Consider the following 23,061-nt stretch of genomic DNA (forward strand, 5'->3'; position numbering starts at 1 on the left):
ACACTGAACTGTTCGAAATAAGAAACGCACTGTGAAGAACGCACACAGAGATTGTGGAAGGCAGAAAAATAAAAGCCTAACTGAAGCGTGTCACTGCTCCCCATCTCCTCCTTTCCCATACCTGAACCTGAAGGAGTGTTACACCTAACAACCAAGTAACAAATCACATATGTCTGCACCAGAACATCATATAGACTTCCGGGTTGGGTAACTTGACTCAGGCTAGCAAGGAGCCTTGTTAGTATCACCCTAGAAACTGCCTAGCAACCAGAATGGGTCACTCTAGCAAACGAGTAGCAAAACACATATCTCAGCACCGGAACATCATAGAAAATTCCAGGATGGGTCATTTGTCTCAGGGAAGCAGGGAACATTTTGAGAACCACCCTGGTAATTGCCTAGCAACCAGATGGGGTTACCCTAGCAACTGAGTAGCAAAAACATATCTCTGCACCAGAACATCGTAGAGACTTCTGGGTTGGGTAATTTGACACAGGCTAGCAAGGAGCCTTGTTAGTATCACCCTGGTAACTGCCTAGCAGCCAAATGCAAAAGCCTAACCTAGCAAAGCAACATGCTAGCAACATGCTAGCAATGTCTAGCTAAGTGTTAAAACATGCTAGCAACATGCTAAAACATGTTAGCAATGCCTAACTAAGCATTCTTTCTATCAATAAACTTTCAGACAAAGCTTTTTCAAGCCAACCTAACGTTTGTCCTGATGAACTTCTCTAGTTTTGTTTATTGTACTAATTATTGCTAGTGCCAATATGCACATATCTAAAACTACAAAGTGATATATGGTGGAAAAACTATTCATGCCTTCATGTTTGATTGACTAGACATTTCCTTGCTGTGCTGCAAAGACAATCCAAACATGTGAGTATTGGAACAAAACTTATTGTACGCCTGCGAAATGATGACAATCACGCTTTGATCAGACATGCAACACCACTCCCATTTAGAGAAGAAAGACATGACATAAAAAAAAACAAATCAAGATAAAAAAAGTATCAACCTGGCATCCCTGCACTTTTCAGAAAGTGAAAAGGACTGCATGTTCCTACTTAAGATTGTCTGGGAATTCACAGACTGATGACATTAGATCAACTGTATGCATCAGGACCAATTACTGTACGTGCATACCACCTTTCTAAGCTCCTCTCGGCCGAACATCCATACAACTAAAGAGATAAAAGAGCCTTATTTTCGAAAGATGTGCAAACATCAGTTGGCAATCACACGCATGTTCCAAAAGACCTGTATGTGTGAGTGTGTGTGCATGCTTCGATGGGTGGTTGAGTAGGTGTGTTGCTGGGTGTGTACTGCAATTCTATTGTGCAGCAAAAAACATTCCAAAACATGTCAACTCCTCCTCATTTTCTGTATGTAGTGGTGCTAAGAAAAGCCATAAATAAAGAACTAAATGTGGAGATGACATGATATTTCAAGCAGTGACAGCTGTGTTTTGCAGTTTGATATGCTATAATTAATCAAAAATTATTTTACATTTAAAATGTTCTAATACCCATGTAATAATTTTTTTACATGCAGTTTTTATGACCTCATATTTCGAGTGTACATGGAATATTTGCGCTTTTAAAAATGAATTTGGCACACCGCAGAACTATTTTAGCAAACCACAAAACAACTAAAAGTTGATTAAAAAAAGCAATTAATACAGTATTTTCCCCCCTGAAACTTCAATAATGTTTTTCCTCACTTAATGAAACCAGGCAAGAGAGACCCAGCATGTACAAGATAGAGATATGTAACATATTTTTGTCAACCTTATAATAGGCCGATTAATGCAGGTGTAGACTTTTTTTTCTTTGTTTTAGGGGTTATGATGATGGGGACAAGTTCCCCCCTAACCCCATTGAGACAACTTGCCCCATATAGTGTGACAATCTGCTCTGCTATTGGGGCATGCTCTCACAAAAGTTCAGTGTGTGTTCAGAGAAATGTATCTCTGGGCAAGAATGGTGAAAATGTTCATTTAGTTTTTGTAGCCAAGACTTGAAGATATGTGGCTGTGCAGAAATTAAAATATTCACTGCTGAAAAAAGTGTGACAACTAGCCCCGCTCTCCCCAATATATATATACACTGGTGGCCAAAAGTTTGGAATAATATATAGATTTTGCTCTTATGGAAAGAAATTGGTACTTTTATTCACCAAAGTGGCATTCAACTGATCACAATGTATAGTAAGGACATTAATAATGTGAAATATTGGGGCCTGGGTAGCTAAGCGAGTATTGACACTGACTACCACCCCTGGAGTCCCGAGTTCGAATCCAGGGTGTGTTGAGTGACTCCAGCCAGGTTTCCTAAGCAACCAAATTGGCCCAGTTGCTAGGGAGGGTAGAGTCACATGGGGTAACCTCCTCGTGGTCACGATTAGTGATTCTTGCTCTCAGTGGGGCGCGTGGTAAGTTGTGCGTGGATCGCGGAGAGTAGCATGAGCCTCCACATGCTGTGAGACTCCGCGGTGTCATGCACAACAAGCCACGTGATAAGATGCGTGGATTGACTGAAGCGGAGGCAACTGAGACTTGTCCTCCACCACCCGGATTGAGGTGAGTAACCACGCCACGACGAGGACCTACTAAGCAGTGGGAATTGGGCATTCCATACGCTCCATATTAAAAATAAAATAAATAAAAAATTATGTGAAAAATTGCTATTACAATTTGAAAATTGTTTTCAGAACTTCTTAAACTACTTCAAAGAGTTATCATCAAAAAATCCTCCACATGTAGCAATGACAGCTTTGCAGAACCTTGGCATTCTAGCTATCAGTTTGTCCAGATACTCAGGTGACATTTTACCCCACGCTTCCTGTAGCACTTGCCATAGATGTGGCTGTCTTGTTGGGCACTTCTCACACACATTACAGTCTAGCTGATCCCACAAAAGCTCAATGGGGTTAAGATCCATAACACTCTTTTCCAGATACCTGTTGTCCAATGTCTGTGTTTCTTTGCCCACTCTAACATTTTCTTTTTGTTTTTCTGTTTCAAAAGTGGCTTTTTCTTTGCAATTCTTCCCATAAGGCCTGTACCCCTGAGTCTTCTCTTTACTGTTGTACATGAAACTGGTGTTGAGTGGGTAGAATTCAATGAAGCTGTCAGCTGAGGACATGTGAGGCATCTATTACTCATACTAGAGACTCTGATGTACTTATCCTCTTGTTTAGTTGTACATCTGGGCTTCCACATCTCTTTCTGTCCTAGTTAGAGCCAGTTGTCCTTTGTCTTTGAAGACTGTAGTGTAGACCTTTGTATGAAATCTTCAGTTTTTTGGGCAATTTCAAGAATTGCATAGCCTTCATTCCTCATAACAATGATTGACTGATGAGTTTCTAGAGAAAACTGTTTCTTTTTTTGCCATTTTGACCTAATATTGATCTTAAGACATGCCAGTCTATTGCATACTGTGGCAACTCAAAAACAAACACAAAGACAATGTTAAGCTTCATTGAACGAACCAAATAGCTTTCAGCAGTGTTTGATATAATGGCAAGTGATTTTCTAGTACCAAATTAGCAATTTAACATGATTACTCAAGTATAAGATGTTGGAGTGATGGCTGCTGGAAATGGGGCCTGTCTAGATTTGATCAAAAATGACATTTTTCAAATAGTGATGGTGCTGTTTTTTACATCAGTAATGTCCTGACTATACATTGTGTTCAGTTGAATGCCACTTTGGTGAATAAAGTACCAATTTCTTTCCGTAACAGCAAAATCTGTACATTATTCCAAACTTTTGGCCGCCAGTGTATATATATATTATGAACTGGGCCAGCAAATTATCTTCCACTTTGGTTAAATGGAGAAGAGCAGCAAGGCAATTTTTCTAAATAACTCCTTTTGTGTTTTATAGAAAAGGAGAAATCACATGGGTTTAAAACAAATAAGGGTAAGTAGGTGATGAAAACATTTTCATTTTTGGTTATAACACATTTTAAAATTGGTAGTTTTACACGGTTTCTAACAGGTCCAAGCTGGCCATTAGGTGGTCTGAGCTGATTTAGGCAGTTGACCAGCTGGACTATCAGCTGCTGGGAACCTGGCTTTGCTGGTAAAACCATTTGAGACAAGTACCAAATCAGCTCAAATCTTCTAAAAACCATCTTGACCACCTTAAGCTGGTATGACTCGAATTATCCAGCAAGGATATGTCTAGTCAATCAAACATGAAGGCATGAATAGTTCCCTATCTGTCACTCACTCAACGTTGTGTCGATGTAGTGACACTAGGGGTCACTCTTGGGAGCCCGAGACACCTCTGGTCTTTGATAAAAGGCCAATGAAAATTGGCAAGTGGTATTTGCATGCCACTCCCCCGGACATACGGGTATAAAAGGAGCTGGTATGCAAACACTCATTCAAATTTTCTCTTCGGAGCCGAAGGGTCATGCTCGCTGAGCTGAATTCTCATGACTGTTCATTCACCTCTGCATTTCAGCGGCTTCTCCCTCCTCTGCACTGGTGCACTGCAGAGAAAGCCCTTGGGCGCTTCGGCAGAAAAAAGAGAGTATATTTTCATGAAAGAGTATATTTCTCTAAAAGAGCGGCACACATGGAACGTCTTTTTAAAGACGTGTCTTTTTAAAGATTCCTTTCCGTTTGTGTGTTATTCCTGGTTGCGGTCATTACCTCTCAACTTCAGACGGTCACAATCGCTGTCTTTCATGTCTGGGCGTGACCCACATGGAGGCAGCATTCGTGGATGGTTCATGTTCTCACTGCGAGAACATGACCATGGCAACGTTGCGGTCGCGGATTGCTTTCATAAGAAAGCAAGCCACCCCAGCGGCTCCCCGCCTCGGTCCTTCTACCTACGGGTTTGAGGCCAGCACGGCTAGCACTGGGGGTGATTTGGGGACCCCAATGGGACTGCCTCCGCCGGGTATCCCCCTGCGGACCTCCCATTCCCCAGCACGCTCGTCTGCCCCTATCGAGCTTCCGGATGAGTCCGGATGAGTCCGCCAGCAAGTTCGACCTCTTCTTCGGAGCCTGCGAAGCTGATGAGCTCTCGAGCGCAGCATCGGAGAGCGGGCTTGTCCAGTCGGATGCAGAAGCCTCAGCTGGGCTCCCCCCTTCGGGGACGATTGCCCAGTCACAGGTTGATGCAGAGATGACAGACATGCTTTCCCAGGCGACCACGAGCGTCGGGCTAGAGTGGAACCCTCCGCTCTCCCCTGAACCCCCGTGGCTTAATGATTGGTTCCTGGGCTTGCGGCGCCGCTCAAAGCAGCCTCGCCCCGCTCCAGTGCCTTTCTTCCCGGAAGTGCACGAGGAGCTGACAAAATCACGGGAGGCACCTTTTACTGCCCTGTCCCGATTTCTCAGTTCCCCCGCCCTCACTACCCTCGATGGCGGGGCGGCCAGGGGCTATATAGCAATTCCCCCAGTGGATAAAGCGCTCGCGGTGCACCTATGCCCGCAGAGTGCTGCCACCTGGCGTGGACGCCCAAAGCTCCCGTCCAAGCCTTGTAGGTAAACGTCGTCCCTGACGGTCAAAGCCTACAGCGCTGCTGGACAAGCCACCTCTGCCCTGCATGCCATGGCTCTCCTGCAGGTCCACCAAGCCAAGGCACTAAAAGAACTGCACGAGGGTAGTTCCGCCCCAGATCTGATGCAGGAACTGCACTCGGCGACCGACCTCACTCTCCGAGTGACGTAGGTCACGGCGCGGTCTCTCGGGTGGACGATGTCCACCATAGTGGTCCAGGAGCGCCACCTTTGGCTCAACCTGGTCGAGATGGGTGAGGCTGACAAGACACGGTTCCTTGCTGCCCCAATCTCCCAGGCTGGCCTATTCAGCGACACCGTCGAGGACTTTGCCCAGCAGTTCTCGATGGTGAAGCAGCAGATGGAGGCTATCTGGCATATCCTGCCCCGGCGCGGCTCAAGATCCCGCACCTCATCTGCTCGTCGCCAAGAGCATCCCCCTGCGGTGACTGCACTGGCTCCGCCGCAGCCCGCCACTTCGGCCCGGCCCCGGTGTGGAGCCCACCGCAGGAAGCAGACACCACCCGTCTCATGGCCGGCCGCCAAGAACCCATGAAGGTCGTCAAAGCACCCCTGAGACGGGTGACCCAGGGTCGACAAAACCCACTGCATTGGAGCTGGTAGTAAGACCACTCCATCCCCCGGTGAAGGGCCGGGTGGAGAATATTTTGTTGCCTTTTCATTTGATTTCGCTGCATGCCCAAGTGGCTGCGGTACCCAACAGTTCAGCAAAAGAGCGGTTTCCTCCTTCCCTGGGTCACATACCCGGTGTGCACGGTCGTCATGATGACCACCGTCCACCTTTTTTCCCTTGCAGGATTGGCGCTCCAGCGGCGGTCTCCCCTGCCCCTGCGCGCCCAGCTGTGGCACACATCCGCCCCCGATGTGACAGTCTCCACGGGTTGCGAGGACAGGCCTCTTCCTCCCCCATCCCAGGCTGTTCCGGGGGTGGTCACAAGGAGCCGGATAAGTGCTTCGATGTCCCTAGACTCAGCACGGCCATGACATGGTGTGGCACCTCGAGCTCCGCCCCGCCGCGAGGCCCAACCTGCCGGTACGTCCGACGACGTTGTCCCTTTGGTACCCCTCGTGCGGAACTTGGATGCGTGGCTTGCACTTTCCAATCCGTCGCGATGGCTGGTCCGGACCGTCTGACTCGGCTATGCGATTCAGTTCGCCAGGCGTCCGCCTAGGTTCAGCGGTATCCACTTCACCTTGGTGAAGGGCAAAAACGCTGCTACCTTGCGTGCGGAGATCCTGTCCCTCCGGCTGAGATGAAGAAGGGGTTTTACAGCCCCTACTTCATCGTACCGAAAAAAGGCAGTGGGTTGCGGCCAATCTTGGACCTGCAAGTACTGTACCGGGCCTTACACAGACTCCCATTCAAGATGCTTACGCAAAAACGTCCTTTCGGCCTGTCCTTGTCCCCTCGTGTCTTCACGAAGGTTGCAGAGGCAGCTCTTGCCTCGTTAAGGGAAGTGGGCATTCGCATTCTCAACTATCTCGATGATTGGCTAATCCTAGCTCACTCTCGGGACATGTTGTGCACACAGGGACTTGGTGCTCTCACACCTCAGCCGATTAGGGCTTTGGGTCAACTGGGAAAAGAGCAAGCTCCTCCCGGTTCAGAGCATCTCTTTTCTCGGTTTGGAGTTGGACTCAGTCTCATTGACAGCGCGCCTCACGAACGAGTGCGCACAGTCGGTGCGGACCTGTTTGAAGGAGTTCAAACAGAAAACAGCGGTTCCACTGAATCTCTTTCAGAGGCTCCTGGGGCATATGGCATCCTCAGCGGTGGCCACCCCACTCAGGTTGATGCATATGAGACCGCTTCAGCACTGGCTTCAGACTCGAGTCCCGAGATGGGCATGGCGCCGCGGGACACATCACGTGGCCATCACACCGGTCTGTCACCGTCTCTTCAGCCCTTCGACCGACTTCTCATTTCTATGGGCAAGTGTTCCCCTAGAGCAGGTCTCCAGGCGCGTCATGGTCACGACAGACGCCTCCAAAACGGGCTGGGGCGCTGTTTGCAACGGGCACGCAGCCGCCGGCTTATGGACGGGCCTGTGGCTGCGTTGGCACATCAACTGCCTCGAGTTGTTGACAATTCTGTTGGCCCTGCAGAGGTTCCGGCCATTGATCCAGGGCAAACACGTGTTAGTTCGGACAGACAACATAGCAACGGTAGCATATGTCAACTGCCAAGGTGGTCTGCGCTCTCACTGTATGTCACAACTTGCCCGCCATCTCCTCCTCTGGAGTCAGCAGCACCAAGCCACTCACATCCCGGGCGACCTCAACACTGCAGTGGACGCGCTGTCACGGCAGGTTACCCTCAGGGGAGAGTGGAGACTCCACCCTCAGGTGTTCCAGCTGATCTGGAGTCGATTCGGACAGGCACAGGTAGACCTGTTCACCTCCCAAGAATCCTCCCACTGCCCGCTCTGGTACGCCCTGACCGAAGCACCTCTCGGCATAGACGCGCTGGCACACAGCTGGCCCCCTGGCCTGCGCAAATATGCGTTTCCCCCAGTGAGCCTACTTGCACAGTCTCTGTGCAAGGTCAAGGAGGACGAGGAGCAGGTCGTCCTAGTAGCACCCTACTGGCCCATCCAGATGTGGTTCTCGGACTTCATGCTCCTCGCGACAGCCCCCCCCGGCGAATTCCCCTGAGGAAGGACCTTCTTTCCCCTAGACGGGACGTGGAAGACCTAAGCGGTCTACCACTCATGGTGGTAGACACGATCACTCAGGCTAGGGCCCCCTCTACAAGACGCCTGTATGCCTTTAAGTGGCGTCTGTTCGCTAAGTGGTGTTCTTCCCGACGGGAAGACCCCCAGAGATGCGCAGTTGGATCGGTGCTTTCCTTCCTGCAGGAGAGGTTGGAAGGGCGGCTTTCCCCTTCCACCTTGAAGGTGTACGTTGCTGCTATAGCAGCACACCACGACACAGTGGACGGTAAGTCCTTTGGGAAGCACGACCTGATCATCAGGTTCCTGAGAGGCGTCAGGAGGCTGAACCCCTCCAGACCAAGCCTCGTTCCCTCATGGGACCTCTTTGTAGTTCTTCAGGGTCTACAGAGAGCCCCCTTTGAGCCTTTGCAGTCAGCTGAGCTTAAGGCACTCTCCTTGAAGACTGCCCTCCTGACTACGCTCACTTCCATCAAGAGGGTAGGAGACCTGCAAGCGTCCTCTGTCAGCGAAATGTGCCTGGAGTTCGGTCCGGGCTACTCTCACGTGATTTTGAGACCTCGACCAGGCTATGTGCCCAAGGTTCCCACGACCCCTTTTAGGGACCAGGTGGTGAACCTGCGAGCGCTGCCCCAGGAGGAGGCAGACCCAGCCCTGTCGTTGCTGTGTCCGGTGTGCGCTTTACGCATCTATTTGGATCGCACACAGAGCTTTAGGATCTCTGAGCAGCTCTTTGTCTGCTTTGGTGCACAGCGGAAAGGAAGCGCTGTCTCCAAGCAGAGGATTGCCCACTGGCTCATTGACACCATAGCTATGTCATATCATACCCAGGACGTGCCGCCCCTGGTAGGGCTACGAGCCCATTCTACCAGGGGTGTAGCGGCCTCCTGGGCCCTAGCCAGGGGTGCCTCTCTTACAGACATTTGCAGAGCAGTAGGCTGGGCAACACCCAATACCTTTGCAAGGTTCTACAACCTCCAGGTGGAACCGGTTTCGTCCCAGGTAGTGGCACGCAATACAAGCGGATAAGCCTGGGATAGCCAGCCAGGTGTATCGCTTGCACATAGCGCCTTTCACCTCTGAGCTGAAGACATGCGCCATTAATTCCCGGTAGTGTTCACAAACTATGTTCCCTGGTTGACTTCCTCCAAGCCCTGTGGCAGTCGAGTTTTCGGAGAGACTAGCTGCCGGCCCAGTACACGTGCTAACTAAGAGCCCTGTTCTGGGGAAGGTGCTCCGCATGTGGCGGTTCCCTGTAAGGTAACCCCATGCGATGTATATCTTCCGCTAATTCGTTTCCCTGTTGGCAAACTGCGTCTTCCTTGGGCAGAGCCCCCTCTGCCACAGTCTCCATGTTTGTAGTAACTCCTCTGCCGTTGGGTAGGATCTACCATGAGACTCTCCACATGGTCGGCAAGACCATGTGACGTATTTTCCACTTAAATATCCCCCCTCTCTTTGGGCGAGTTGTGGTCTCCGCGGTGTCCTCCCCTTGGGACCTGGCGGCCCAGTCGGATAATCCCCCTTGTTTTTTAGGGAGTGGAAAAAAAGAAGGGGAAAAGAGGCCACGACTGTTTAGCCTGTCTCTATCTTTTGGGTAGTCGACTTGTCCCCAAAGGGCCGTTCGACACTCATAACTATGTTGGGGGAGGTTACGTGTCGGCCTGGTGCGCTGGCTATGAGGCACACAGTTGTCTGCCCGTCACACACCGCCAGTTCACGTAACACAGTTCAGCCAGTTGCGGCGTTTTGTATAGGGACCCCTAGTATCACTACATCGACACAACGTCGAGTGAGTGACAGATAGGGAATGTCCTGGTTACTTGCGTAACCTCCGTTCCCTGATGGAGGGAACGAGAGGTTGTGTCCCTCCTGGCACAACACTGAACTACCCACTGAAATGGCCGGACCTTGTCTCGGCTCCTCAGCATAAAACCTGAATGAGTGGTTGCATACCAGCTCCTTTTATACCCTATGTCCGGGAGAGTGGCATGCAAATACTACTCGCCAATTTTCATTGGCCTTTTATCAAAGACCAGAGGTGTCTCGGGCTCCCAAGAGTGACCCCTAGTGTCACTACATCGACACAACGTCTCATTCCCTCCATCAGGGAATGGAGGTTATGCAAGTAACCAGGACATTTTCCCACCATATATCACTTTATTTGTTCTCAAATATCAGATCATTTTTACTTCAAGCAAACTGTTACAATGTCTTCAGAAGTCTTGAAATACAGTGCACAAGTCATACGAACCACTTTTATTAAACTTTTTATGGTGCTTTTGTGTCCTTTTTTAAGGACTTTTAATTGTATGACATAATTTCTGCAATTTTTATTTCTGTGCAAATTTACATCTCTGTGCAGCATTTAACAGTGCGCAAATGCACCTTTTTGTGGTAAAGTATACAGTACTGCATATGCCACTTCAGACAGCTTCTGTGCTGCCTTTCCAATGAATAGATGGCATTATACAAACCTATATTAAGCTTAGTTTAAAATGAACAACTTAAAATTTGCAACAAAACATAATAAATAATTTAAAAAATAAATAGATTTAAATCTTTTATTGTTGTAATTTTTGCATTCCACCTGCCGGCACTCCGCATACCGTTGGTCATACATACCATAATTGGGGAACCACTTACATAAAGTAATTAAATTTGTGTGTTTGCGTTTAGGAAAAAGTGTGAGAGAGAGAAAGAAAGAGAAATAGATATTTGTGAGAGAGAAAAAAAATATGCGAGCTTGAGAAATATTGAGTGCATATGCATGTGGGGGTGTTTACCTTCAGGTAATCTTTCCTCAGGTACTTGTTTCTTCTGCGATCCTCATTTTGGTTGAGTACAGGAGGAACCTCTGGCCATCTCGGTTCTGAATCACTGCTTTCAGATTTCATACTTCCATCAAACGAGCAAGACGAAGATGGCTGAGGGACAAATCACAATATTACATTGGATGTTTGTGTGTGTTTACTGTGCAAATGTTTCTTAATGTTTACAATGACGTAGGGATAGTGAAATGAATAAGGACAAGGAGAAATGTGATGAAATAAAGAGTGACCTCAGAGAAAGCTGCATCTTCATCAGTGAGATCAGTCTCCTTCAGAAATAAATAGAAGAAAATAAAATTTAAAAGAACAGAATGAGAGGAAGGACGGGATTAAGAGAAAACACAATGATGAGTGAACAAATCAGAAACCAGCCAACACAGTGATGAATGGACAAAAGAATCAATGTCTTAGGCTGATGAATAAAGTCTGAATCATTAGATTCAACTACAGTACAAACACAGCTACTGCAGCCTATTAGGAACATGACAAAGCCAGTCCCTATGATTCAACACTTAATGCGTTTTAATCCCTCATCATTCACTGTGACAACAACTTTGTAAACTCTGCTATTATATTCAAATACAAATCAAAGGGAGATAAAAGGATGTTACAATAATCAATGCAGGCAGGTTTGTGCGATTGTGGGTTCTTATTTGTATGTATATTTTGAACAGATGTGTTGTATCTTTGTACCTGTCCACTCAGGGCAGAGGCTGAGCTGCTTCCCTCATCTAGTGATGCACTGTGAAAAAGAACAGAACAGATTACATTGAGTCACACAGACCCCAAAACACATACATACAATACACAGTATTACATGTGAGGACCTAGACTTCTCTTGTACATTCAAATATTTGTTTTTTTTACCCCTCAACATAGTGTGAACTTTCCATAGACGGCAACTATTTTTATACTGAACTAATGATATATTCTATGCCTAAACCAATTTTTTACATTTTTCACTAAGACATTTTTTTGTGTGTTTAAGTGTTTTTTTTCCTGGGGACAACTGGCTGCAATGTAGGTGATTTCAGGTTTTACTAGATTTTACTGGATGATGAAAATGAGGTGAGTCACTAACACAGTTTAATGCTAATCCTTCATCCCATTCAAAGAGAACTACTACACACTACTCTCGCGCTATTTCCAATTCATGATGAGTGTGACCCTGCACACACATATGATTACAGTACTCTTCACAAGAAAAGTTAGGGGTGGTGGTGTAATGGACAAAAGCACTGAACTGGTAAGCAGAAGGTTGTTGGTTCAATCCCCACAGCCACCACCATTGTGTCCTTGAGCAAGGCACTTAACTCCAGGTTGCTCCAGGGGGATTGTCCCTGTAATAAGGGCACTGTAAGTTGCTTTGGATAAAAGTGTCTGCCAAAATGCATAAATGTAAAAGTACTCTTAACAGGTCATTACATAAGCAAACAAATGGTCTACAGTCATGGGAAAAAGAAAGTACACCCTCCTTAAATTCTATGGTTTTACATATCAGGACATAATAAAAATCATCTGGTCCAAAAATTAGGTAAATACAACCTCAGATGAACAACAACACATGACATATTACACAGTGTCATGATTTATTTAAAAAAAAAAATAAAGCCAAAATGGAAAAGCAATGTGTGAAAAACTAAGTACACCTTATGATTCAATAGCTTGTAGAATGACCTTTAGCAGCAATAACTTCAAGTAATCATATTCTGTATGAATTTATCAGTCTCTCACATTGTTGTGGAGGAATTTTGGCCCACTCTTCTTTACAACGTTGCTTCAGTTCATTGAGGTTTGCGGGCATTTGTTTATGCACAGCTCTCTTAAGGTCCAGCCACAGCATTTCAGTTGAGTTGAGGTCTGGACTTTGACTGGACCATTGCAACACTTTGATTCTTTTCTTTTTTCAGCCATTCTGATGTAGATTTGCTGTTGTGCTTGGGATCATTGTCCTGTTTCATGACCCAATTTTGGCCAAGCTTTAGCTGTCGGACAGATGGCCTCACATTTGACTCTAGGATACTTTGGTATACAGAGGAGTTCATGGTCGACTCAATGACTCAAAGTGCCCAGGCCCTGTGGCTGCAAAACAAGCCCAAATCATCACCCCTCCACCACCGTGCTTGACAGTTGGTATGAGGTGTTTGTGCCGATATGCTGTGTTTGTTTTCGCAAACGTGGCGCTGTGTATTATGGCCAAACATCTCCACTTAGGTCTCCTCTGTCCAAAGGGCATTGTTCCAGAAGTCTTGTGGTTTGTTCAGATGCAACTTTGCAAACCTAAGCCATACTGCCATGTTCTTTTTAGAGAGAAGAGGCTTTCTCCTGGCAACCCTTCCAAACAAACCATACCTGTTCTGTCTTTTTGTAATTGTACTGTCATGAACTTTAACATTTAACATACTAACTGAGGCCCGTAGAGTCTGAGATGTAACTCTTGTGTTTTTTGCAATTTCTCTGAGCATTGCACGGTCTGACCTTGGGGTGAATTTGCTGGGACGTCCACTTCTGGGAAGATTGGCAACTGTCTTGAATGTTTTCCACTTGTGAATAATCTTTCTCACTGTAGAATGATGGACTTTAAATTGTTTGGAAATGGCCTTATAACGCTTCCTAGATTGATGGGCAGCAACAATTGCTTCTCTAAGATCATTGCTGATGTCTTTCCTCCTTGGCATTGTGTTAACACACACCTGAATGCTCCAGACCAGCAAACTGCTAAAACATCCGCTTTTATAGAGGTGGTCACACTAGCTGATGATCAATTAATCAAGGGCATTTGATTAGCAGCACCTGGCTACTACTTAGCCTCTTAATTCCTATGGAAGCAGTAAGGGTGTACTTAGTTTTTCACGCATGGATTCTCCATTTTGGCTTTATTTTTGTTAAATAAATCATGACACGGTGTAATGTGTCATGTGTTGTTGTTCATCTGAGGTTGTATTTACATAATTTTAAGACCTGCTAAGGACCAGATTATTTTTATTATGTCCTGATATGTAAAACCACAGAATTCAAGGAGGGTGTACTTTCTTTTTCCCATGACTGTATATCACATCTGGCACCGTGACATTAAAGGAGTTTTGAAAAAAATTAACTTTCTTCTGTGTATCACAAACAATTCATTTTTTAAAGAATATCTCTGTTTTTGTCCATACAATGCAAATCAATGGGGACCAACACTTTCAAGCTTTAATTAGGACATAAAGTCAGCATAAAGGTAATCCATATGGCTCGAGTGGTTTAATCCATGTCTTCTGTAGCGATACGATTGGTTTTGGGTGAGCAACAGACCAAAATGACCTAGTTCTTGCCATCTGCAGTCTCCTTGGTGATCAAGATTTGAATCTCGATTACACTTCCTCAAGCTTAATGCACGCGCTCTAGCCCATGTTAAACCAGCTCTGCGCCAAGCACGAGGAAGTGTAATCGAGATTCAAATATTGACCGAAAAAGGAGACAGCAGATGTCAAGACTTATAGTGAAAAAGGAGGTCATTTTTTTCTGTTTCTCCGATCATATTGCTTCACACCACTTGAATCGTATGGATTACCTTTTGAATTTATGTCCTTTTTGGAGCTTGAAAGTGTTGGACCTTGTTGACTTGCATTGTATGGACACAGACATACTGTATCATACATATACGATTTTAGCGTTTTTTAGCATTCTGAAGATTTCATGTGACTGAGCCAGCCACACCCCCTCATTCCAAAACCCCACCCTCGAAAGATAATTTTTATGACCAAAACAGAGCAAAAGAGCAGCATTGTTTGTTCCTGTGGCTGTCAAATTCAACAGTGGCACAATAGCGCCCTCAGCTGACAAACATTATGAATCATAGTCTCAATGATCTGCTTCAAATACAACACTATGAGAACAATGATCATTGACAGGTGAAATGCGTCAATGTCCGCGGTTCGCGGACACATTTTTGTTTGCTGTTTACAAAGTCTACAGCTGTCACAGAGCCCGATGAGATATCTCAAGACACTTATTTCATTAATATCTTAAAGGGAGTAGTAACATTTTTTGCATAATTTTCAATGAAAAAAATTGCTTACAGCACCTTTAAAAAAAGATTTACATTTATAAAATGGATAGTCCCAACTCTAAAATCTGATTGAATGAGCCACAAGACTTTAAATGCACACCTGTGACCATACATTCTTAATGAATCCGCTAAGTTACTACATTTCTTGGAAACTGTAAACAGCATACAGTTAGATGAGTTAATTAACTACATAATTTGGTGGAAGAATCTTTATTCCAATAATAATTTATTCAGATAACTATCAATTATAAATGAATAATAATAATTAATTAAAGATTGATGTCTTTTATCATATTACTTTTGCTGCTGCTTTGTGTCATGCCTTAAAAACATCCCTTACCCATGGTAAAATCAATGTAACGCACTTTTGAACTCTTGCTCTCTCATGATCAATATACATCAGCAATGCACTTTATTAATCTTATCATCTCACGCTGGACTGTCATAATTAACAACACCCTGGCAACTGACTATCAACCGACAGCCTGAATGTCAATACAGTACAATACAACCTACTGTATATTTATATATACTATATATACTATTTTTATTGTATAATGTGTATTCTATATTGTGTGTATTGTATACTGTACATTGTATATTATTATTTGTATATTGTGTTGTGTGTAATTATGTGTATATTAGATATGTAAATTGTGTTGTGTAAATCTGATGTTTATTGTAAATTGGTATATGTCTCATCACTGTCATGACTGCTATGTTGCTCGGAACTGCACCCAAGAATTTCACACACTATTGCACTTGTGTATATGGCTGTGTGACAATAAAGTGATTTGATTTGATTTGATTTGAACCTCTCTTGGCTTATTGCTTTAATTAATGATTATCGGAGTAAACAATTCTTCAACCAAGAAATAGTTCCCAGCTGTAGGCTGTTTACAGTTGCCAAGCAACAAAGCAACTTGCCACATTAAAGGTGCTGTAAGTGATTTTTTTTTATTTTTATAAAACATCCCTATCACCTGTCAGATATCACTGAAATAGGTGCCATAAAAATATCACACGTGTCCTTAAGCTGAGTAAACAGCAAAGAAACAGATGTCAGTGGGCCATGGTCAGATCCTTTGTCTAGCCAATCAGAAGACTTTCTGCCTGTTAATTATTGTGCGTGTTCACAGGGCAGCCCATATGTGCTTATATAAGTGCCGGTGCAGTGTCCTGGTCCCCCACTGGCAGTTATACACCCTAACCCTAGCCCCGATTCAAGTAGAAATTCACTTAGGACCCACATTTGCTCAGAAACGGCCCTAGAGTCCATGATAATACATAATCCTCAGTCTAAATACTTTAAGGCATATTCAAAATGCATGTTTAAACCACAATCATAATGAGATGTGATGGTAAAAAAGTAAACAAAGTATTTCCCAGATACTATGCAGAGCTCAGTTTCTGGTCTAACATCCAGATACAATGCTTATGTGGTGTCAAGAGGAGCTGAAACCACCCCAGGGATGCAAACTCAAGAGAGGTGAAAAAGGTGAGAAAATCATAGCAGGTGTTCCAGAAGTATATTTTCAGGTGTTTTGGCTGTTGTATTTAAAGCTTTTTGTTGTATTTATAGCTTTTTGAAATGTTTAAGCTTAAAGTAACCTTTTCATGTGAAGGAAAAAGTAGAAAATTCTACCGAATAATTTGGGCAAATTAGCTTAAGAAAAGGTGACTTTAGCTGAAAGGCGAGCAGTTTGCATTCCTGCCAATATTAAGATTTTCAGGGGGCCTGGGTAGCTCAACAAGTAAAGAGGCCTGGGTAGCTCAGCAAGTAAAGATGCTGACTACCACACCTGGAGTCACAAGTTCGACTCCAGGGTGTGCTGAGTGACTCCAGTTAGGCTTCCTAAGAACCAACTGGCCTGGTTGCTAGGGTGGGTAGGGTCACGTTGGGTTAACCTCCACATGGTCACTATAATGTGGTTCACTCTTGGTTCGCGCTTGAATTGTGCGTGGATGCCATGGAGAAAAGCGTGAAGCCTCCACACGTGCCATGTCTCCGTGGTAATGCACTCAATAAGCCACGTGATAAGATACACGGATTGACGGTCTCCGACGTGGAGGCAACTGAGATTCATCCTCCGCCACCCAGATTGAGTCACTACGCCACCACGAGGACCTAGAATGCATTGGGAAATGGGCATTCCAAATACAAAAAATACAATCCGACAGTTTACCGCAGATATTCCGAGAATCATATCGGAGGCTATTGTTATCAAGAAATCACAGAAAAGGATATGAAGGTGTTGTTTTTATGCTGATTAAAAATATGTAATAGCATAGGTCTGGGTGTATACATACATGTTGCTACCTGTTTAACTGTCAAGATATCTATACCTTTCTCCACCCTTTCAACTCCTCCAAGTCTTTTTTTCTTTAAAAATCAAATAAGGGTGTTTTCACAAACAACAGATCTGAAAAGTCCTGTGGGTTTTTCACCCCAGACATGCTCATTGTAAAAATCTTTATAAATCTGCATGTACTGTATGAAGGTCACTTATAGCGCTTTATAATAACGTTTACTGGTCACTAGCAGGTCAGTTGCTAATGAACAATAAAAAAAATTTTTAAGTTTCATAAGATTTCTAATTATTCATTAATCATCAAACTGTTAAGCAACACATAATGTAATAATGTTTGTTAAAGTGACAGTTCATATCAAAATGAAAATTCTGTCAGCGTTTACTCACTCTCATGTTGTTCCATCAACTTCTAAGACGTTCTTTCTTCAGTGGTACACAAAGTAAATATTAAGCAGAATGTTAGGAACTAAAAGCCTCAGTCACATTCACATTTGTACCTTTTTTCCATACAAAGAAGAAAAAGAATAAAGGTTATTTTCCATACAAAGAAAGGGAATGCTGACTGAGGCTGTCAGTCCCTAACATCCTCCTTTGTGTTCAATGGAAGAAAGTCATACTGGTTTGGAACAATATGAGGCTAAGTTTTGGGTTGATCTATCTCTTTAATTTAATTAAAGAAAGTTATTATAAAGTAGATCTATTATAATAGATTTGTATGTGTGTGTGTGGTTGGGGGAGGTGTTTGTATACATGTGTGTGTGGGTTTGGGTGGTTTACAAGGACAATTTTTTAGGTTACAAACTGGTTATTACAAGGGTATTATGGTATAAATGTGGTTTGAGGACATTTCTAGTGTCCCCATAATTCAAATCACTTAAAAAACATACTAAATGATGTTTTTTTTTTTAATGTAAAAATGCAGAAAGTTTTTTGTGAGGGTTAGGTTTAGGGGTAGGGTTAGGGGATAGAATCTATAGTTCATACAGTATAAAAATCATTATGTCTATGGAGAGTCCTCATAATGATAGCTGCACCAACGTGTGTGTGTGTGTGTGTGTGTGTGTGTGTGTGTGTGTGTGTCCGTCATAATACCTTCTACCAGTCTGAGATGGGGATCTCTGTTTGCTGCTGCTTCCTGAGTGGCTGAGAAATCTGTAAGATTAGAACAACCATACTGTCTTTAATAGCACTTCACACATTCATCACATCCTGCTGTCATTGCATCTGACTCAGTATGAGACATACTGAAGGACTTTCTGTCTTTTAATTTTAAGTTTTATTGAGTAAAAAAGACAGATGCTTGAGATTAAAACTTCTGGTAAAAATCCCTCCCCTTAATAAAGGCACTTTGGTTCTTGTTTTTGCACCAGTTTAATGTTCTTTGAAATGCTCTCATCCAAATATAAACTCACAAGCTGTTCCTCTCCTCTTGTGTTCCCGGTAAAAGATGGCACTCCTGTGAGAAAGGCATCCTATTCAGCCAAAATACAGGATGTCCTTAGCAATCCTATGCTACGTGGCTGCAAGAGTGTTTTGGATGATTGCTTCCTGCCCCAAGTCAAAGAGACCACACACAAGTCTCAATGATTTTCTGTCCTTTATATTTTTCAGGTCCCTCTTTCAATGCAAGTCTATGGGATTTTTTCTGTTTTATGAGGCATTGCTATACAGTGAATAGTAAATGAGTGAGTGTTTTCAGACACCGGTATATACAGTATGTGTAAAACACAGTGCTGCCTCCAATGCTCATGCTGTCTCAGGCCCTTTTCCTACCTAGTAGATGTGTTTTCGATGATCCGACCGCATGTGATAAGCCAAGAAGCATCACCATTTCCACCTGGTTTTAACATGCATCTCAAATGCGTCTCTGTGACCATATGTGTTCAGATTTGAAGGTCTCTGATTTCATGTCGACATATATCAATCACTATGTCAGTGTGTTAATAAACCGCAAAAAAGTCATAAAATACAATGAAAGCACAGAAAAAAATGACACACTGTTTCTCCCACATGCAGCGGAAAATTGATCTAAGCACAAACACAACACTGAGCAGAATTCTCCATTATTTTAGTAAAGTACCTGTATTAACCGAGCTTCAGATGTGTGTGCTTGTCATCTATGTCCCTGCATGCTGATACCACACTTAAGATGATCTGTGGAGTTCTCAAGCATGTAAATGTATTCGCTTTTTCAAATTTTTCGATCGGACGGTTATTTCCTTTTAAAGCCACACATAACCGGCAAGGTTTAAACTCTTGTTTTGGTGTAGCAGTTAATTGACAGGTGAGGGGTGGTGCTTCAATGCTGTCTGGGATACATTCAGGACTGATTAGCATTTCACACCTCAAATGCTATATGGTCACATGCGTTTTTGACTACCTCCGTATTTGGTTTCAGTGATCCGATTACAAAACATTTCGGACCTGTTTTCACCTGTATTTAGCGCTGACCACTTGTGATCGGATCATCAAAAACAAATTTTAAATATCAGGCACCTCACGAGTTTATCATCACAGTAAGATACTATGATGAGAAGAATTTCTAGTTCCCCTTCTGTCACTCACTCGAAGTTGTGTCGATGTAGTGACACTAGGGGTCGCTCTTGGAAGCCCCAAACACCTCTGATCTTTGAGAAAAGGCCAATGAGAATTGCCGAGTGGAATTTGCATGCCACTCCCCCGGACATACGGGTATAAAAGGAGCTGGCTCGCAACCACTCATTCAGATTTTTTCTTCGGAGCCGAGCGGTTGTGTGTCAGCGAGCTGAATTCCACTGCCAGTCCATTCACCTCGAAGAAGTGTATGCTGTTGGATATACTGAGCATTCCAGCAGCTTTCTCTCCTTCTGCACGATCAGTGCAGGATATGCCCCTGGGCGCTTCGACAGCACTAAAAATGGTATATATTTCTGCAAAGAGTATATTTTCTCTATTAGAGCAACACATTGACGTGAATATCTTTTTAAAGACGCATCTTTTTAAAGATGCCTTTCCATCTTTGTGTGATTCCTGGATGCGGTCGTTATCTCTCCGCCTCTGACGGCCACGGGCGCTGCCTCACGTGTCTGGGCCGTGATCACACTGAGGCAGCGTTCGTGGATGGTTCATGTTCTCATTGCGAGAACATGACCATGGCAACGTTGCGGTCGCGCTTTCCTTCTTCTGGGGGAAAGCCACTCCAGCCACCCCCCCGCGCTACGTATGGGTACGAGGCCGGCCCAGCTGGCGCTGGAGGTGATTTGGGGATTCCAATGGGCGTAGTCTCGCCGGGTAAATCCCCGGGGACCTCCCGTTCCCCAGCATGCTCATTTGCACCCATCGAGTTCCGAGATGAGACCAGCTCACCTCACAGTGTCCAGGCGCGTAGTGGTCACGACAGACACCTCCAAGTTAGGCTGGGGTGCCATGTGCAATGGTCACGCAGCCGCTGGCTCCTGGACAGGACCGCAGCTGTGTTGGCACATCAACTGCCTCGAGTTGCTGGCTGTACTACTCGCCCTGCGCAGGCTATTGCCATTGATCCAGGGCAAGCACGTGTTGGTCCGGACGGACAACACAGCGACAGTAGCTTATATAAATCGCCAAGGTGGCTTACGTTCTCGTCGCATGTTGCGACTCGCCCGCCATCTCCTCCTCTGGAGTCAGCAATGACTGAGATTGCTGCGGGCCACTCACATCCCGGGCAGCCTCAACGCCACAGCGGACACGCTGTCATGGCAGGTGACGCTCAGCGGAGAGCGGAGACTCCACCCCCAGGTGGTCCAGCTGATTTGGAGTCGATTCCGCAAAGCACAGGTGGACCTGTTTGCTTCCCGGGAATCCTCTGGTATTCCCTGACAGAAGCCCCCCCTGTGACAGACGCTGGCACACAGCTTGCCCTGGGGGCTGCGCAAATATGCGTTCCTCCCAGTGAGCCTACTTGCACAGACCCTGTGCAAGGTCAGGGAGGACGAGGAACAAGTCATCCTCGTGGCCCCATACTGGCCCACCCAGACTTAGTTCTTGGACCTCATGCTCCTCGCGACAGCACCTCCCTGGCAAATTCCATTCCCCTGGCACCATCTGGCACCCGCACCCAGACCTCTGGAACCTCCACGTCTGGCCCTTGGATGGGACGTGGAAGACCTAAGTGGCCTGCCACCGGCAGTGGTAGACACGATCACTCATGCCGGGTGTCCCTCTATGAGGCAGCTTTATGCCCTGAAGTGGCGTTTGTTCGTGAGTTGGTGTTCTTCCCGAGGCAAAGACCCCCAGAGATGTGCAGTCGGGTCAGTGCTTTCCTTCCTGCAGGAGAGGCTGGAGGGGCGGCTGTCCCCCTCCACCTTGAAGGTGTATGTGGCCCCATAGCAGCACACCACAACGCAGTGGAAGTTAAGTCCCTAGGGAAGCACAACCTGATCATCAGGTTCCTCAGAGGTGCCTGGAGGCTGAATCCTCCTAGGCCACACCTCTTCTCCTCATGGGATCTCTCCGTGGTCCTCCTGGGCCTTCGGAGAGCCCCGTTTGAGCCTCTAGAGTCAGTCGAGCTGAAAGCCCTCTCCTTGAAGACGGTCCTCCTGACTGCGCTCACCTCCATCAAGAGGGTTGGGGACCTGCAGGCGTTCTCTGTCAGTGATACTTGCCTGGTGTTCGGTCCGGTAGACTCTCACGTGATCCTGAGACCCCGACCGGGCTATGTGCCCAAGGTTCCCACGACCCCCTTCAGGGATCAGGTGGTGAGCCTGCAAGCGCTGCCCTGGGAGGAGGCAGACCCAGCCCTGTCGTTGCTTTGTCTGGTGCATGCTTTGCGCATCTACTTGGATCGCACGCAGAGCTTTAGACGCTCTGAGCAGCTCTTTGTCTGCTTCGGCGGACAGCGGAAAGGGAACACTGTCTCCAAACAGAGGCTTGCCCATTGGATCGTGGATGCCATAGCTCTGGCATACCAGGCCCAGGCCGTGCCCATCCCTTTGGGAATACGAGCACACTCTACAAGGAGTGTGACATCCTCATAGGCACTGGCCAATGGCACCTCTCTAGCAGACATCTGCAGAGCAGCGGGCTGGGCAACACCCAATACCTTTGCGAGATTTTACAATCTCCGGGTTGAGGTGGTTTCGTCCCGTGTTTTGTCAGGTACGAACAGGTAAGTTTGGGAATACGGAACAGCTGGCCGGGTGTATCGCTTGCATATAGCACCTTTCCCCTCCATGAAGCGAAGACGTGTGCTCTACTCCCATGCGAGTTTACGAACCCGTGAACCCTGGATGTCCTTCCTCCCTAGCCCTGTGGCTCGCAAATTCAGCGGAGGAATTTGGAGCCGGACCCAGTACGTGCGCTAATATGCCCTGTACTGGGATAGGTGCTCCACAGGTGCCGGTTACTCCAGTAACACCCTGTGATGTATATTCCGCGGTATGGTCTCCCTATCGGCAGACCCGCGTCTCCCTTGGGCAGAGCTCTCTCTGCCCCCGGTCGCTGTGTTTGTAGAGCTCCTCCCCTTCGAGGCAGGACCTACCACCGTGCCTCTTCCACGTGACGTATTGCCACATGTTACCTCCCCGTCGGGCAGGATGTGGTCTCTGCGGGGTCTTTTCCCCCTGAAAGAATAGGAAAGGAAAAGAACACCTTCCCCGGCGCAACAAATAACATTAGATGGCCCCAGCCTAATC

The 23,061-nt window shown here is 45.8% G+C and overlaps 1 protein-coding gene across 1 annotated transcript in view; it reads right to left on the reverse strand.

The window, feature by feature from the left end:
- The window catches only part of LOC127427858 (leucine-rich repeat and calponin homology domain-containing protein 2-like), a 166,802-nt gene that overhangs the window by 36,939 nt on the left and 106,802 nt on the right, over nt 1–23,061 (reverse strand). Inside the window, exons 13-16 of the mRNA XM_051675718.1 lie at nt 18,503–18,562; nt 11,741–11,789; nt 11,278–11,316; nt 11,003–11,143 (exon numbers count right to left, since the gene is read on the reverse strand). Of these exons, the coding sequence (XP_051531678.1) occupies nt 11,003–11,143; nt 11,278–11,316; nt 11,741–11,789; nt 18,503–18,562 (289 nt within the window). The remainder of the gene's footprint in view (nt 1–11,002; nt 11,144–11,277; nt 11,317–11,740; nt 11,790–18,502; nt 18,563–23,061) is intronic.

This window comes from Myxocyprinus asiaticus, chromosome 3, assembly GCF_019703515.2.
Source record: "Myxocyprinus asiaticus isolate MX2 ecotype Aquarium Trade chromosome 3, UBuf_Myxa_2, whole genome shotgun sequence".
NCBI classification, from domain to species: Eukaryota; Metazoa; Chordata; class Actinopteri; order Cypriniformes; family Catostomidae; genus Myxocyprinus; species Myxocyprinus asiaticus.